The following is a 17,472-nucleotide window of genomic DNA, read 5'->3' as shown; positions in this document are numbered from 1 at the left end:
AGCAGCAGTGCGTAGCACACGCTTCTTGATCAGACCTGGGTTCGAGCCCGTGACCACCAAATACGGAGGATGCGGAAAGGTCAGGGAATGACCACCGCATATCCCTGGAGCAATATGGCCTTAGTTGCTAATGCTCTTAAAAACCAAATAACAAACAAACTTTCGAAGATACAAACAAAACTTCCTAGTTTTCACTATGTGAGCTCCACTATAATGAAATAACAGTGGCTTCACATTTCAAAAGCACGTGAAGTCACCCATGCCACTTTATTCTCCAATGGAATTGGTGAATGCGATAATTTGGAGGTGGGGTTTCCACATAAAAACAATATGTGGTGCTGTGCAAAGCACAGGAAAATTCGGGGGGGAAAAAACTGCGATTGTAAGAAGCACTCATTTTTAGAAATGTTTATAGGGGGAAAAAAGTGCATCTTAGAATCAAAGAAATACAGTATATGTTGTTCAGAGTGCCCTTTAGTAAAAACAAGTGCAGTGCAGGCCTAACAATTAATGACATTCTGTTAGAATACCCATACTTTCACAAAAGAACATTGAATACCTAATCTGATTGCCTTCACCTTGTACTCAATTACTCTTGAAATACTCATGGAAAACAGGCATTATTCAAGATATTTTCTATTTCCTTAGATTGATTAACTTTTATTATAAACATATCTTGTTGCTAATAAGAAAAATAGCAGAAATAAGAATTTCAAGAAAATAAAACTGGCAAGATAAAATATGTATATATGAAATTAAAATACAAAAACTATAAACAATATAATATAAGATTGACTAAAAACAGCAAAATATGAATGTGGAATATAAAGTAAAAGTAATAAAATAATATAATGTATATTAGTATCTTTAGGGATACGCCAGTCATCTTATACCAAGAACATTATCAGACAACATGACACAGGAAAAACTCACACACTCACTCACTCACTCTAGACATACTTAATTGTCCAAGCACATGCTTCTTGATTAGACCGGGGTTCGAGCCCGTGCCCACCAAATACGGAGGATGCGGAAAGGTCAGGGAATGACCACCGCATATCCCCGGAGCAATATGGCCTTAGTTGCTAATGCTCCTAAAAAACAACTAACAATAAACAAAACTTAATTGTCCAGATTCTAAGGAAACAGGACAATACAGTTAGCTACTGAGCATTACAGCTCTGGTTCATGCTATCTAGTTAGCTACTGAATAAGCAGATTGCCAATGCTCATCATGCTGGAGAACAGCTTCCTCTATAATAGGGTTTGTGCATGTTGTTATTCACATTCAGACCTGCCATCTAGAAGTGGAGTTCTTCTATGCAAACACAAGTAGAAGCAGTAATTATCCATGTAGAATCCACGTAGGAATGTGGGTGAAAAAGTTTGCATACTGGTCTGTCCAATAATGCTCTGCAACAGTAGAAATAGTCATATGGATTACCCCTTATGCCCAAAGACATGATTACACAACCTACAAGTGGGATCCTGTCAGTGGTGAGGGAACCTCTGAGTGATGCTGCTGGCCCTCCAGATTAGCATCACTGGGATCCAACACTCACAGCCTAAATCCCAGGCTAATGACATAGGAATCCGGTGTATATGCTGCAACCTGTGGTCGGAGGATGCGGAAAGGTCAGGGAATGACCACCACATATCCCCAGAGCAATATGGCCTTAGTTGCTAATACAGTAAACCCCCGATATTCGCGGGGGTTACGTTCCTGAGAAATGCCGCGAATACCGAAAATGCGAATACTGAGTTATGGCTCCCATAGTAATAAAGGAGTTCCGTTCCAAAGTATGAAATATATAAGAAAAACTAGTCTAAAATTTTGTCTATGTATGTATTATATGTATCTTCATAATATGACTATGTACATAGTGAAATGCAAGCATATGGCATCGAAATGAAAATAAGAAACAATTTAATATTAAATGTAATATTTATTAGAAATTTCAAACAAATCTTTCAAACCAGCGCCTTTGCTAGCTAAAAAAACTTATCCCGCCAGTGCTATCACCAGTTTCGCTAAAGTGTTGATAAAGGAGTTTTGCCTTTTCACGAATAATGAGTGAACTTAACGGAATTTTATTTGGAGTTCGGTCTTCTATCCACAGATTTAAAGCTTTTTCCATTTTTTCTAATTAACATCACGAGTTACAGAGCAAATTTTTGAATCAATTAGCGCGTTTTCACGAACACTACGGGGGATTTTTTCTTCCGATTTCTAGATTGATCGTACCGTTGACATTGATTTTATAATGTTTTGCCACTGAGGAGACACTTTCACCATTAGAAATTGTCTAATAACTCAATTTTATTTGCTAATGTCATCACCTTCTTTGATCTTCTCACATTTCCCTTGTTATTCGTAGCCATATTTTTGTACGGGTTAGAAAGAACTTGTCCACAATAAAGTCACTTTCTTCAGTTAATAAACTCTAAAAAGTTGTTTTACAGTTCAAAACGGTAAATTTATCACTTTTGTAAGCATGTCAATTTATAAATTGATATATTTATTCAATTTATAAGCATATAAATTGAAAGCAAACGACGAAACCTTCCATGACAAGTGCATAACACATACTGAACAAGGATTAGCGAGAAACATCCATGCCTGGATTTTGTCACCCCTCTCCCCCCAACCACTGAGCGCTGTTTTGACCGGGAAAGATAATTTTAGCCACATCCATATTTTTTTATGGCGGAAAATGTTCATGGTGCTTTAAAATTCACATTTTTTAGGTTTCATTTTATATTAAATCAGCGTCCGCGAATACGCGAAACCCCGAATACAGATACTGCGAATAGCGGGGGTTTACTGTACTCCTAATGACTAAGTAACAACAACAACCTGTGGAAACGTGGACAGAGGTGGGGTGCATCCTTTTCATTTCATAAATAAGCTGATGTATTTAACTTTTTTTTTTTTTTTTTTTTTTGTAAGTGGCACTTATTAAATGGCGGCCACTAGTAGATTTATTATGAATTGCGTTGTTTCCGAGTGATTCTAATATGTGAAATGTGTCAGGTGAGCTTATATATCTTTTACCTATCTCAGTAAACATATATATCTTTTACATATTAGAGATTTTTATTTCCTGCTTCGTTTGTTTGGCATTTATTTTTATCTGATTTTATTAAGTTGTGCTTTTCCACTAATTGGAGTTTCTTATGCAACTACAAGGAAAAGGAATGTCTCAAACAAGTTGCTGAAATTTCTTTTATCGACTTTATTTTATAGATTTTTGCAACCCTTATGTTGCTAGCAGCAGAGGAGATAAAATAGCCTCAGCAAGCATGCATATCTTTTTGTTGGTGTTTTCCAAAGTATTCTTTCTAAATGCGTGTTATGTAGCATAAAGTGTGTGCGCATGCGCACTTTTTTTTTTTTTTTAATTCCTAGATCCATTACTTGCATATTTTACATAACTAAAATATTGGATGATAATAAATATTAAGATAACAATATTTGGAGTGATATTACAAATCATAGATAATTGCAAAAATTATGAAACTGAAATGCTACAGGAAATGAAATTTATTTGTATTTTGTCTTTATAATCATAATAAAATGCATTGCAAACTAATCCTCTTAATATAAATGCAAATTGATTTTAAAGAATGTATTTATTAATTTTTTGTGTGTTAAAGATGTTTTTCATGTGTAAAATGTATTATTGCAGTTGATCCTGGGAGACCAATGCAGTTTCCTGAAACAGTCCAAGGGAACCATAGTGAAACTGAAGACAACTTTCCTGTAATCACCTCGGCATCTGATGTAAAAACCAACAGTGTAACGTCACAAGCAGAAAATGAAAACACTTCTGATAGTACTCAAGAATGTCATGGAACAAATGATGAAACATCGGCTCCCAATGAACCATTTGTAACTACAGGAGAAGACTGTCCATCTAATATTAAGAAACTAAATACAGATGAAAAAATTTCTTTGTGTACATTGCCCCAGGTCGATGATGATAATTCTGAAGTCACAGGAAGTATAGAAGTAAATTGTATAAACATTGAACCAAGTCAAAATGGTGAGAATAGTGCTTCTATTAAAGAAGACGAGCAGTGTGTAGAATGCCCTGTGAAGATTTCGCTTTGTGACTCTCCATTGGGAACCGTTAAAAACCACCAGAATAATTTAAAATCCCACGAGAATGACAATGATGAAGTAAAGCATTCAGATGAAACTGAGACATTGGTTGATGATATGAAAATCTCTCCAGTTTCTGAAAATTCTAATTTTTCAAAAGAGGAAAAAGAAAAGCACATTAAGTCTCCATTAAAAAAGGTTTGTTGCTCCATTCCAAATGATAACAATTCTGAAATTTTGGGATTAACTGATGTCAACAAGCATGTATGTGAGAGTTCAGGTGAAAATCTTTCTTTGAATATATCAAATTCTGATAATACTGCCAATTGCAATGACTCTAGAAATAAGCTAAATGTTGCATTAAAGAAGTTACAACAGTCGAGAAATAAATTGTGCAAAATAAAAAGAAAATCTGCATGTGAGGTATTTTCTATTCATAACTTGATAAGTTCCAGTGATAACCAAAATGTAAACATTGAAAATATGCAGACATCATGCGAAAATAGTGTTTTAAATAATGTGAAAGGTGATGGTGGTAATGGTGGTAGTGAAATTCCCTGTGTTGTGTCTGATGTATTGTACTCGTTAATTGAAAAAGTAGTTACTTCACCTATTAAATCCTCCTCTATGTGTGATAATCTAATTAAAAGCAGTAAAGAATTCCTGGAAACCAGACCATCAGAAAGAATTCCTTCATTTTTTGATAGTGAAGATGTGTATATAAACAACATTGATCATTTATATACAAAATATCAATTTCTTGACAGAGATATACATGATGTTCTTTATTCTGTAATTCAACAAGTGATAGATATGGAAAATCATTTACAAAGTGTGCCTGATGCTGATAATAAAAAGAAAAAAAGTTATTCTGTAGGTTCTGAAGTCAAGGATATATCCAAGAAACATCTTGGGAGCTCTTGCAGGCCTCAAGAAGTATATGAAGATTGTGTTAACAGTGCTGACACATCTAGGAGTTCAAAGGCTGTTACTGAGTCTGCTTCTTCTGAAGCAGACTCATCTCATAAGTCTGCAGTTCCAAAGCAGGTGGAATTGAATTTAGCAATAGAACCTTGCAACAAAGCTTCTGATAAAAGCATTTCTGCTGATAATGAAACTATTACTGTGATTACTTTTGATAATAGTATACATGAGAGTAAACATCCTCATATATCTTCAGAGCAGTTTGGCTCTAAGATTTCTGTAAATCCGATTAAACAAAAAATCCCACCTAAAGGAGGTAAAGAAATCAACTCCTTCCCTTCAGCAGAATGTCCACCATCTGGAATTAATAAGGTTTCAACAACAGCTCCAAAGAAGACAGATGTGGAATTAGAAAAAAAAGTTGAAAAGAAATCAGAGCCTTCAGTTGACTTTATAAATTCAAAGGAAGTATATAAAAAATCATACTCTGTGTTACCTGGAAGTAATATTACAATGACTCAAATTTTAAACCGTAGTCTTAAAGTGCAGCTAACGCCATGTGATATTTCTGGTTTAGTTAGTGATTTGCAAGAGACAAAATCAAGTTCCCCCACTGTGGTTAATTCATATCCATCTTCAAGTGCCAACAATAAAAAGACAACCAAAAAACAATCAAAGAAAAGTCGAAAGGAAAGATCATCTAGCATTGAACAAACTATTGTATCCAAACCCGCTGAGATTAAACTTTCGTTAAATTATGTTCAAAATGATCATTCCTTATATGCTTCAAGCAGGACTAGTTTATCCCATTCTACAGAAAATAACACTTCTGTTCCAACTTCGCCAGGTATGTCCGGCAGTTTTTATTGTAAACCTGTGGAGGTGAACAAGAATATTTCTGTTTCAGCCAAAGACACTAAGCATAGCGGCAGTAATAATAGACAAATAAAGAAGTCTGTGAAGAATAAAAAAACTTCTAATAAAATAATTAAAGAGAATAGTAATCAGAAAGGATCTGCTGAAGATATTATTGTCATTGAAGTTCAACCAGAATTGTTTACACAGTCCCAAACAAACACTCCACCCTTAAATACCTCTGCTGATAGACCAATTGGTGCTAATTATAGTGCTCTTTACCATCCTGAAAATTCAAGTCTTTCTGTGAGTAACCTTGTATATAATAAGGACAAGAATGATAGGAGTGGTGACAGCACACCTGTAAACATTTCATGTATACTACCAAGTAAAGAAAATTTACTAGGTAAGCTTTTTGTTAAATATTTTTTGTACCTTTATCTGAAAAATGCCCTGTGATTATTTGGACATTAAACTGAAATACTAAATGCAAATACCATATTGGCTGGCACACTATGGCCATAGTTGCTGATGTGCCTAATAAATCCCTAAACAAACAACAAACAAGCCATATTGGCTGAAATAATATCCTCACTTTCATTCTCAACATTTATGTTGAGATTGATTGTTTACATGATTGTTTGTTTATAATATAAATATCACAGATTGAATATTTAATACTTATAGTAGTTAATACAAAATTTAGAATAAGCTGCTGTTTTCAAGGAAATGCTTGAAGTTGGTTGTTAAATATTAGAAACTGAAAATAATGTTATAATGAAGCAGTTTACACCAGAAGTCTGGGTATGCCATTTTGAAACTTTTATTGAGATATACATGATGAAATTTAATCTAGAATGAGGTGTGCCCACTTCATCATAATTAATAAAGGTTAAATTTTGCTGCTAATAATGAGAAATGCAAGAGATTTTATTCTAATGCTAATCACGGAAATATTTAACTTATAATTAAAATCAGGTGTTAAACCACATTTTATAAATGTCATACAGGTTAGTTAAGTTTACCTGCGTTTTTAGAGAAAAAAAGTTTTGTTCACATCCTGGATACGATGTAAAAGCACTGTTGATTTGTACTAAAATTTTTACACTCTAATTATTCTTAGCCATAATCGTTATAGCAGTCATACATATTCTAATTTATCTGTCCTGATATTTTATCTATATGATCATTAATCCAAAAATGTTTTATTTTTATTAAAAATAAAATAAAATAAAAATAAAATTACCATCACAGATTACATAATGCAATGCTGTTAATGCATTCATGGCTATACTTGTATTCTCCAACTTTAATTTCTGTTGAACTAATTCTTGTGAAATCATTATACAGCATGCATAAGGGCTAATAATTCATATCTCTATTTCAATCTATAAAAAAATTTATAGATTGAAAATATCATTTGTAATCTGAAGCTAAAATTTTCCGTATATTGTAAAATTTGAAAAAGCTAACATTTGCCTTGTATACTGTAGGTGGATGTTATTTTAAAATTTTACTTTGTGGGGAAATATGAATAAGTATGCCTGTGCATAGGAAGAAATACAAAACAAATGCTGCATTTTATTATGGTGATGAAGCCATGCATTGCCAAATTTTTAGTTTTTGTCTTCCTGAGTTGTGCTTATCTTGCAGATGTGTTGTTCTGAAATCTGTTTTACATTAGTGAAATAGCAAAAAATGTGGCTATGTAAGACAGAAAAACAACAGGCATTGTTAGTGGAATTGTATGGATAAGGAAAGAAGAGGTAGTGATGACTTTTTAAAAAATTAGGCTGTGTTACCCGGAAGTTCGGAAATGGGCCATTTTCAGTTGATATAGATGGGAATAATCATTGTGATTCCAAGTTAAATCCCATTGTGGTGACTTTTTTTTAATAAAAAGTTTTGTCAAATCGAAAGCAGTGTACTCTCAGTGACAGCATTGGAAGGTAAATACACATAGTACAGCATTCAGCATCTTCTGAACAACCTGGAAGCATGTGTCATTTCATCAAACACTGCCTAGACTAGTGTTAATGATGTGCCTGTTATGGCAGGCCTACAAACTGTAGTGTTAGGGGTATTGAGTATTTGGTGGTAATAGGCTGTCCTTGTCATCTTATTAATTTGTCATAGTGTAAAAATCATTATGGGAATCCTATGGTGTCAACCTTTTACTAGACTTATTGGACAGACAACTTGTGTAGCCAAGACCTGCTAATTTCATAAAATTGGACAAATCCATTTGCCCAATTTTACAAAATTAGCTGGTCTCGGCTGCAGAAGTTGTCTAACCAACATGTCTTATTAATGTGTGCCTGAAAAAGGATCTGCATGCTCTTCTGTGAAAGTAGATAAGTACTTGGTGAAAATTTATTACTAGTTAGAAGCACTAAACAATCTCAACTGATGCATGCTACTAAAGTAAAAAAAAAAATTTGAAGCATGTGTTTGTTATGTTGGCTGTCTTTGATAGGTCTGGTTTATTCATGATGAGAAAAGCAATATGAACATTCTTCAGTATTACCAAATTGAAAAGTACTATAAGTGATTCACTAGTGAGTGGCAATGACTCGTGTTCTGATCTATTTTCATGAACCAAAAGTTTTGAAAGAAAGCAAATTGATGAACTCAAGAAAAAAAAACTTCTGAATTACAATCTTCTGGTAAAAACAATTCTAGACAGGCCAAGCAAGCTAATAATTCTAGACATGTTATTCTCATTCATGCAGAAAATCTGTTCATTTGTTGTCTCTCTTGGCTTGAACAAAGCATTTTACTTATTTCTCTTAAATATTATGCCAGCATACCTTACATGTACATATTTAGGTCGTTACTCCCAAACATATTGAGAATGTTATGTGCAACTTTATTTTGCCAACCATTTTCAAAATGTTCCATTTTGGAAATGAACCATAGTGGACTACCAGAAGGATGATTCTAGCTAAGCCATAGGCATTTCTCTGTAGCCAGGTGGGCAGGAGCAGCAGTGCGTAGCATACGCTTCTTGATTAGACTGGGGTTCAAGCCCATGACCACCACATATCCCCGGAGCAATATGGCCTCAGTTGCTAATGCTCCTAAAAACCAAATAACAACAACCACCACCATAGGCATTTCTAATGCCAAGGTTGTAAATAGTCTAAAAGAAAAGGAGAAAATTATTTTTGCCTACCAGCATGTGCCAGACACGTCTGGCAGATGCTGCTAGGTGCCTGATTTATAAATAACTCACTTTGCAGCATAAAGTGTACTTGTGTCGGGGGCTGAGTCTACCTTATCTATCTTGTTTAATTAATGTATATGCTGTAATTCATCTGCATAATTTCAGTTCTCAGAAATAAAATCGCAATCACAGATGTGTGCTGCACTGTGCTTCAGTCTCTGTTCAAAACTATAGTTAAATAAAAATTAAATAAAAATATAACTAACAAATTTTGTTGGAGCAGTTATTTGACGAGTACTTTTTTGCAAAACTGTATGCATTCAATTAGCCGAACAAAAAATTGCATAGTATTCGGCGAGTTCTTTTATCATGCATATGCTATTTCTCACTCAGATATAACTAGTCTATATATTAAATATAATGTTACTTTCTAGGCTATATTTAACTAGAAAAGTACATTGTGCGTGACAGATATTACAAGAAAACTACTGAAGTCAAATCTGCTTGCTGAATTTTCTGTATACTATAAACTTTCTTGGCCCTGTAAGCAATAAATAGTTGCTACAATAATGCTTAAATACTTATCACATTAACTCTTTAGACCAGTGGTGGCCAACCTTTTCCCGTACAGGGGCCATATTGAAAGTTAGATTTGTTTCGCGGGCTGCTCAGTGTGATTAGATCTTTTTACACGTAAAAGGAGTTTCTATTTTTGGTTTACCATTTTTTTCTTTTCAGGCTATATATAAAAAAATGCAAATTCCCAGCACTTTTATGTGCAACAAATCTATGTCAGTGATTTATATTTCAGATTTAATTAAAATTATAAAAACATGACTTACTTTTGTTTGTTTTTGTTTTAAATACTTAAATACTTGTTTAAAAAAATACTTGTTTAAATACTTGTTTAAAAAAATTACTTTTGCTTTTAAATGCTCACTTTTGAAAGTTTACAACTTGAAAACGATCACTGCTTTTCAATATTAAGGTGAATAAATAAATATTATGATAAACCTAAAATTGAAATATTCGAAAATTTTGTTAATTTAGACTAGGGGGCTTTGTCCCCCACTCACATTTTCTATGTAAAATATACAGGTATACGGAGTAAGTCAAATCTTTTCTACGTAAAAGCAACACACATTGGTTAATATCTAATCAGGAAATGACCTATGTGATTATTTATCTGTGCATTTGTAGTGCGCAACATTCTCAAGGTCAAATAAATATCATCGTAAATCTCCAGAACGGTGTACATCCTCCAACATGGCGGCAAGCAAAACAGTGGGAAAGCAGTGGTTGCCAGATGCCACTGCTTTTCCCCACATTTGCTGCTGTTTTTAAATCGGGAACTCATTTTCCCATTTTAAAACAGGATGGAGGGATAAACACCCTACCTAAGCTAAGTCCCCCATCCTCGACGACCCAAAACAAATCCAAAAAGGGAGGTTCCTTTACCTGTCAATTTGCCGGCTTCCTCGCTTTCATCGAAGTAGGTTTTTTTTTTTTTTTTAGGAGCATTAGCAACTAAGGCCATATTGCTCCAGGGATATGCGGTAGTCATTCCCTGACCTTTCCGTATTTGGTGGTCACAGGCTCGAACCCTGGTCTAATCAAGAAGTGTGTGCTACGCACTGCTGCCTCCCTCCCACATGGCTATGCAGGCACCCTCGAAGTACTGTACCTGTCGGTGTATACTATTCTGGACTTTAGCAAATATCACTATGTAATTATTTCCTGCGTTTACATAGGTCACGTGGAAAAATCATTTTGCTTTGGGTTCCATAATACATGAGGAATATTGTTGCATCAGAAAGAACAGGACTAAAATATTTAATGGAAATATTTACAAACTATACAAATATTTAAAATATTTACAAAGTACTAAACCACAGTATTTACAAATATACAATATTCATTAATATACAAAAAACAATAATGAAATTATAGTAGTCTTATAATACTGTGACAAACTTACTAAAAAAATTGAATGGCAAATGCCTAAAAAACGGTACTCACCTTGTATAAATCTGCAATAAATTTATTGGTAAATGGTGGCTGAATTTAGTTTGGAAGAAGCATTAAAAAGAACTAAGGCAGAGAATGGGGTAAAAATATTTTTAACAAATTTTAAAATGAGCGCAAGGAAGTAGAAGTGCAGATCTCCAATCCTTCGTTGTCATAAAAAGGTTGAAGGACGCGAATGAAAGAATGAAATAAAAGAGAAGACCGGTGGTGCCAATAGTCGTTGCGAGAGGCTTTCGTTAAATGAACCGTCATCAGTTGGTAAATGGAAGAGAAGTGAGCGCGTGTTGTATTTAAAGTTGGTCTATACTCTCGTGATGCTCTTTTTGACACGTGGGAACTTGAGCTGCGAGAGGTTCCAAGCCAGTGAGAGGTTGAAGGGAAGTTTTGCGTTAATAATATTGAGATCGGAATGGTGTCGGTACCATTCGATGGTGAGGGCTTCATATTGAAGAATTCTGTAGCTCGATCTAAGTTTAATAATAGTGATGGCAGAGTCAATAAGGGTGGTGTGGTTGTGGTTTTGAGCATGGGTTGTTAACTCAGTGCAGGATTGACTTGTCCTGAAACAGTTGAAGTGGTAGTATGCGCGGGTGTTGGAAGTTGTGGAGGAACCGAATTTGGTGGTAGTGCTGCCGATGTAACAGGTATCCCATCAATGATCTCAATAATATAATATATCTCATAAAATGCCAACCAAACTGCGACACATGTTACGTCGGCAGCACTACCACCAAATTCGGTTCCTCCACAACTTCCAACACCCGCGCATACTACCACTTCAACAGTTTCAGGACAAGTCAATACTGCACTGAGTTAACAACCCATGCTCACAACCACACCCGCCTTATTGACTCTGCCATCACTATTATTAAACTTAGATCAAGCTACAGAATTCTTCAATATGAAGCCCTCACCATCGAATGGTACCGACACCATTCCGATCTCAATATTATTAACGCAAAACTTCCCTTCAACCTCTCACCGGCTTGGAACCTCTTGCAGCTAAAGTTCCCACGTGTCAAAAAGAGCATCACGGGAGTATAGACCAACTTTAAATACAACACGAGCTCACTTCTCTTCCATTTGCCAACTGATGACGGTTCATTTAACGAAAGTCTCTCGCAACGACTATTGGCACCACCGGTCTTCTCTTTTCTTTCATTCGCGTCCGTCAACCTTTTTATGACAACGAAGGATTGGAGATCTGCACTTCTACTTCCTTGCGCTCATTTTAAAATTTGTTTAAAAATATTTTTACCCCATTCTTTGCCTTAGTTCTTTTTAATGCTTCTTCCAAACTAAATTCAGCCACCATTTACCAATAAATTCATTGCAGATTTATACAAGGTGAGTACCGTTTTTTAGGCATTTGCCATTCAATTTTTTTATACAAAAAACATTACTTTACGTGCACAAGGTTGGTGAACGTTATGGAGGCAGTTGTCAATAATTAATTGCATTTGTAGTGACGTAATTGCCTCGTCCTCTTTTCCCATTGGCTTGAATAAATATCACTAGGAGGAAAATGTTTTTGATAAATATAGATAGATAACAAAACTTTGATAACTGTTCAAAATTTGGTTGCAAATTTGTGACGCAACCTCAATACATAATAAAGATTATGTCCTGATGGTATTTCTCAATGGAGCTCCAGGTCCTAAAGGATTTCTCCACTTGTTCTCAAAACCTGAGCTCCTGAACTTATTCTTGTTCTTTGCCACCTTTTTCACTTTCTACTTCACTTTCTAATTCCTTCTACTTGGAAATTTGCTCATGTCCAGCCAGTTCCAAAAAAAGGGCAACAAATTGTTCCCATCCAGTTATTGTCTCATTGCAGTTATTTCTACTCTTTCTAAAGTAATGGAGAAATAAATTAACCCTCAACTCTTAAACTATCTAGAAACCTTCCATCTGATCAACGATAGCCAGTATGATTCCGTCAGTGTCGATCCACTGGTGATATTCTTATGTTACCCATTGATGGATAAATTCAATGGAAAAGTTCGGTGAAACACAAGCAGTTGCTCTTGACATCTCAAAGACTTTCGATCATGTTTGGCATAAAGGTCTTCTAAACAAGCTTCCATCTTATGGTTTGCCAACTGTGTTTTGTAATTGGTTATCCAGTTTTTTCTCTGACCGCTCTCTGAGGGTGATGGTAGATGGCTCTCTGTCTTCTAACTTCTCCACTAATGCCGGTGTCCTCCAAGGTTCAGTTCTTTCCCTCACTCTTTTCCTCTTGTATATTAATGATCTTCTTCGATTGACCGGAAATCCTATCCATAGTTTTGCTGATGATAGCACATTGCATTCCAGTTTGAGAAACCTCACCCTGCTCAATCAGCTAAAACCTCTCGAATATCCGCAACCAATTCTTTAAATGCCGATCTCCAAGTAATTCTCCAGTGAGGCAAAGACAACTTAGTTGATTTCACTCCTTCTAAAACTCTGTCTTGTCATATATCTCGCAAAAAGGTTTTTCTTCTGCTCCTATGCTTATCTTTGTTGACACTCCGATTTCTAGGCAAGATGATATATCTCTTTTGAGGATTACCTGACTTCTAAACTCTCTAAACACACAAGCACATTACAAATATTTCTTCCTCTGCATCTAACGCCTCTCGGCATTACTTTTCTTCCAAACAGCTGTTCATTCTTTACAAATCACAAATCCACCCTACCATGGAATATCGTTCCCACATCTGGGGCATCTAGTTTCCATTCAGAAGAGGGCAGTTAGGTTAATTAATGACTTATATCTAACAGTCTCTTCACTCTCTGTCTCATAGACATACTGTTTCTGCTGCATGCCTTTTCTACAGATGCTTCCATGGGCACTGTTCTTCTGAATTGCCTTATATAATTCCCACTCTCTCTTGCCAAACAGTCTGGACACATGCTGCCAACATCCACTTACTGTCCAACTTCAAACTCACAGAACCAACTTTTTATCTTCCTTGTTTATTCATTCAACTTCCATTTTCTGGAGCAACCTTCCTTCATTCATATTTCTAATACCTCTCGTGTTTGGGGTTTTCATAAAAAATGCTCATCTGTTATTCTGTTTCTTTTTTAAATATTTATTTGATTTTACGAATGAAAAAATCTGCTTGCAAACACACGTTGATCCCAACTTGTGTTTGAAAAAAAGCCATTTTCATGGCATTTTCTTTTATTAGCAGAAAATCTTCAGTGGAAGAGACTTGTAGAATTCAAATAGTTTATCTTCACAGTCCATATACTTATTTTTGAATCATGTTTTGGCTTGAAGACCAATAATTTGAAGTTGCAATCTGGGATTGTAGTTTTCAGCAGTTAGAAGTAAATGGATTTTCAAACAAAAGCTTTTGTCTTTTTCATGGGATTTTATATCAGAAAATCCACTTTCAAAATTGTCAAAAAGTAATTAATAACAAAAGACAATGATTCTTTGGAAATGTGTTTCTCCTTTAGCTCAGTATGACATTCAAAGTGAACTAAATTGTCTTGCTCAATTTGGGATTTAAATAATAACTTATTCTGAAATTATTTGATGTCACTAAACAAATCAGACCAATTTTCCTTTCCCTTTTACTTTTAAATTAACAGCATTTAAATGACTAGAACTGCATGTATGAATTGCAAGATCAAAAAGCCACTCCATATTTGATAGTTGTTTTATTGGTTTCCCATTTTCTGTGTTGAAACACTCCGTGATAATTGAACAGCCACATTAAGGCCATATGATCTTATAAAATTTACGGTACAGTTCATATAACCACATTCATAACGTGTTGGAGATCCAATATATTCCCACAGAGAGCTTCTTGGTGCATAATGCAGTGAATTCCAATCTGAGGTTCAGCACTGATATCTACCATTTTCTTTGTTATTCTACCCATAAGCCCAGTGTTTTTACAAATCATATTTTTTGTACCGCCAGTTGTGACTCCTACCAGGTTTTTAATATTTAATCCTAACTTTTAAAATTTTGGCAGAAATTTTCAAAAAGATTTCACCTGCAGTTGTTCCATGCATACGCTGTAGATCCACTAAATCTTCAACTATTACAAAATTATGATCAATTCCATGTATGAAGATGAGGGATTGGGCTGTGTCATTTAAATCAGTACTGTCATCCAGTGTGATACTAAAATATTTAATTGTGTTTTATGTTTTGCAAAAGTTGCTGGAACAAATTCTTTCCAATATCTTGTACTATTTGAATAATTGCTTGTCGAGACAATCTAACGTCTTGTTTCATTGTTCCTCTCTTCAGACAAATTTCCGTTTAACAAATTCACCATCAATGAACAGTTTAATTTTAAGCGCAATCAAATGTACAACTTGATAACTGGCACTTATAGTAGATAAATTTCTTGACTGATACTTTTTCATTGTTTTGTTGTTTTCTTAATTCGTTTTGTAACTTGTAACATTTTTCTTTTTGCAACACTCCTTTATGTTGATCATAACAGTTATGCCTGGAATCATTGTTGTTTTAAATTATATTCTTTAAAAACTCACACAGTCTCCTGAAACACCAAACACTGCTTTTTTGTCTTACCCAATGAAAAAATAGTCTTCAGTCCACCTTGGATCAAAAACACAACACTCCAAATCAATTTTCCCCCTTTGGAACATTTTTAAGAATGATTTTTTTTTTTTTTTTTTTTTTTTAATTCAATACAAATTAATAATTAATTCAGTGCAATGAGGCGTCTCCGTAGCCAGGTGGGAAGGAGCAGCAGTACGTAGCACACGCTTCTTGATTAGACCGGGGTTCGAGCCCGTCACCACCAAATACGGAGGATGCGGAAAGGTCAGAGAATGACCACCGCATATTCCAGAGCAATATGGCCTTAGTTGCTAATGCTCCTAAAAAAAACCAAAACTTCAGTGCAATGAACAAGTTATATCAAAATACATAACTGTATTTAGTGTACATGTACATGTTTGATACAGTCGAGCTGGAGGCTTGCGTGCCTCTACACGCAGTGGCCATCAATGCTGTTATAGTTCACTTTCCGTGCAGGCCTTATAAAAATTATCTGTGGGCCGTAGGTTGGACACCACTGTTTTAGACAGTGGATCTAGTGGGGCTAAAGTTTTCTGATTTTTTTTTAAAACAAATTCATTGTTTTGATATTTGATGCTTTTAACACTTCATTTTACCCTGAGCTTTATATCTAACCCAGGTAGTTTTTTTTTTTTTTTTTTGCTGATGCTCTATAAGCTTGTCTTCTTACATCATTTGCCACTACTAATACTAATTTGTTTTTGCTAATGATAATTTTTACCACATTTTATACATAGCTAGCAAATACACGAGTAAGTTACCTTTAATTTGTTGGATAATATAACGTCATGTTATTTATTATTATTTTTGATTTTATTATGCATTTATTATTATTTTTGATTTTATTATGCATTTATTCTTTTGTAGCATACAATATACATTTTTATTGGAATTTTACTCTTGAATATAATACATATTTAAATAAAGCCATTATTAGGGTGTATAAGCAGTAGTAGTATAAGTGGTAAATGAAATGCTGGCAAGTGTTTAGTGGTGTACACACACACACACACACACACACACACACACACACACACACACACACACACACACACACACACACACACACACACACACACACACACACACCTAAATTATAACTACAGTGTGTCTTCTCCCCATTCCATGAAATTTTCTTAAATTGGTCTGCTGTTCTCTTTAATAACATGAATCTCTACAATAAGCTACAATCAATGACTCGTCATCCAGTACAATAACACCAATTTGCTTATTGGAAACTTGAAGCGATCAAACCCACATTTAGTCTCCAGAGCAAACTCCAGCCAAATCTCTTTCATCATGAAGTATGAGTGAAGTCTTTTGAGGTTATGATAAGCATTATGCTGAGAACAAGAATTCCTAAAATTTCAAAGGCACAGCTCTAAAATAGTATTGGCAGGCCAGTCAGTAGGTTTGGTCCACCAGACCAACCCTGTTGGTTACTCTAGGAAGCAACCAGATCAGCAAATATATAATCTCACTTCTACTCTGCTAGCTAGTGACTGGAGGGGTTTCGATAGTGTATGCAGGAGGCATTGTCAAGGCCATGTTATGTCAAGGAGCTGAGCATATTCTTGTTGTGTACAAACCATATCTAAAAAAAATTCATTAATTCATGTGTTCTTCCTTCCAACTTCACTTTTTCCTACTGAAAGCATCATGAATATCCAAACTAATTGAGCAAAGTTGTCTGAAAAAAGATCTGAACCTCCTAAAACATTCTTATTCATTTCACAAATATATATATGGTCTCAGTTCCAGTCTTAGTGAGGCCCCTTTTCACCTACATTCTGCCCAGTCTCACTTATTTTTTCTGATAAAATCCTAGTTGTTGGT

The 17,472-nt window shown here is 34.9% G+C and overlaps 2 protein-coding genes across 2 annotated transcripts in view; both read left to right on the top strand.

The window, feature by feature from the left end:
- LOC150084467 (uncharacterized) overlaps nt 1-4,884 on the top strand; it is a 199,009-nt gene extending 194,125 nt beyond the window's left edge. Inside the window, exons 13-14 of the mRNA XM_090376248.1 lie at nt 3,690-4,819; nt 4,873-4,884. Of these exons, the coding sequence (XP_090232374.1) occupies nt 3,690-4,819; nt 4,873-4,884 (1,142 nt within the window). The remainder of the gene's footprint in view (nt 1-3,689; nt 4,820-4,872) is intronic.
- Nucleotides 4,881-17,472, top strand: part of LOC150084466 (uncharacterized) — a 186,934-nt gene continuing 174,342 nt past the window's right edge. Inside the window, exon 1 of the mRNA XM_090375237.1 lies at nt 4,881-6,290. Coding sequence (XP_090231363.1) covers nt 4,919-6,290 — 1,372 coding nt within the window. The 5' untranslated portion in view covers nt 4,881-4,918. The remainder of the gene's footprint in view (nt 6,291-17,472) is intronic.

The sequence above is a fragment of the Mastigoproctus giganteus genome, chromosome 6 (genome assembly GCF_048544385.1).
Source record: "Mastigoproctus giganteus isolate SK-2022 chromosome 6, ASM4854438v1, whole genome shotgun sequence".
Lineage (NCBI taxonomy): Eukaryota > Metazoa > Arthropoda > Arachnida > Uropygi > Thelyphonidae > Mastigoproctus > Mastigoproctus giganteus.
Note: the sequence above shows the minus strand (reverse complement) of the source record. Positions and strands in the feature narration are given on the sequence as shown.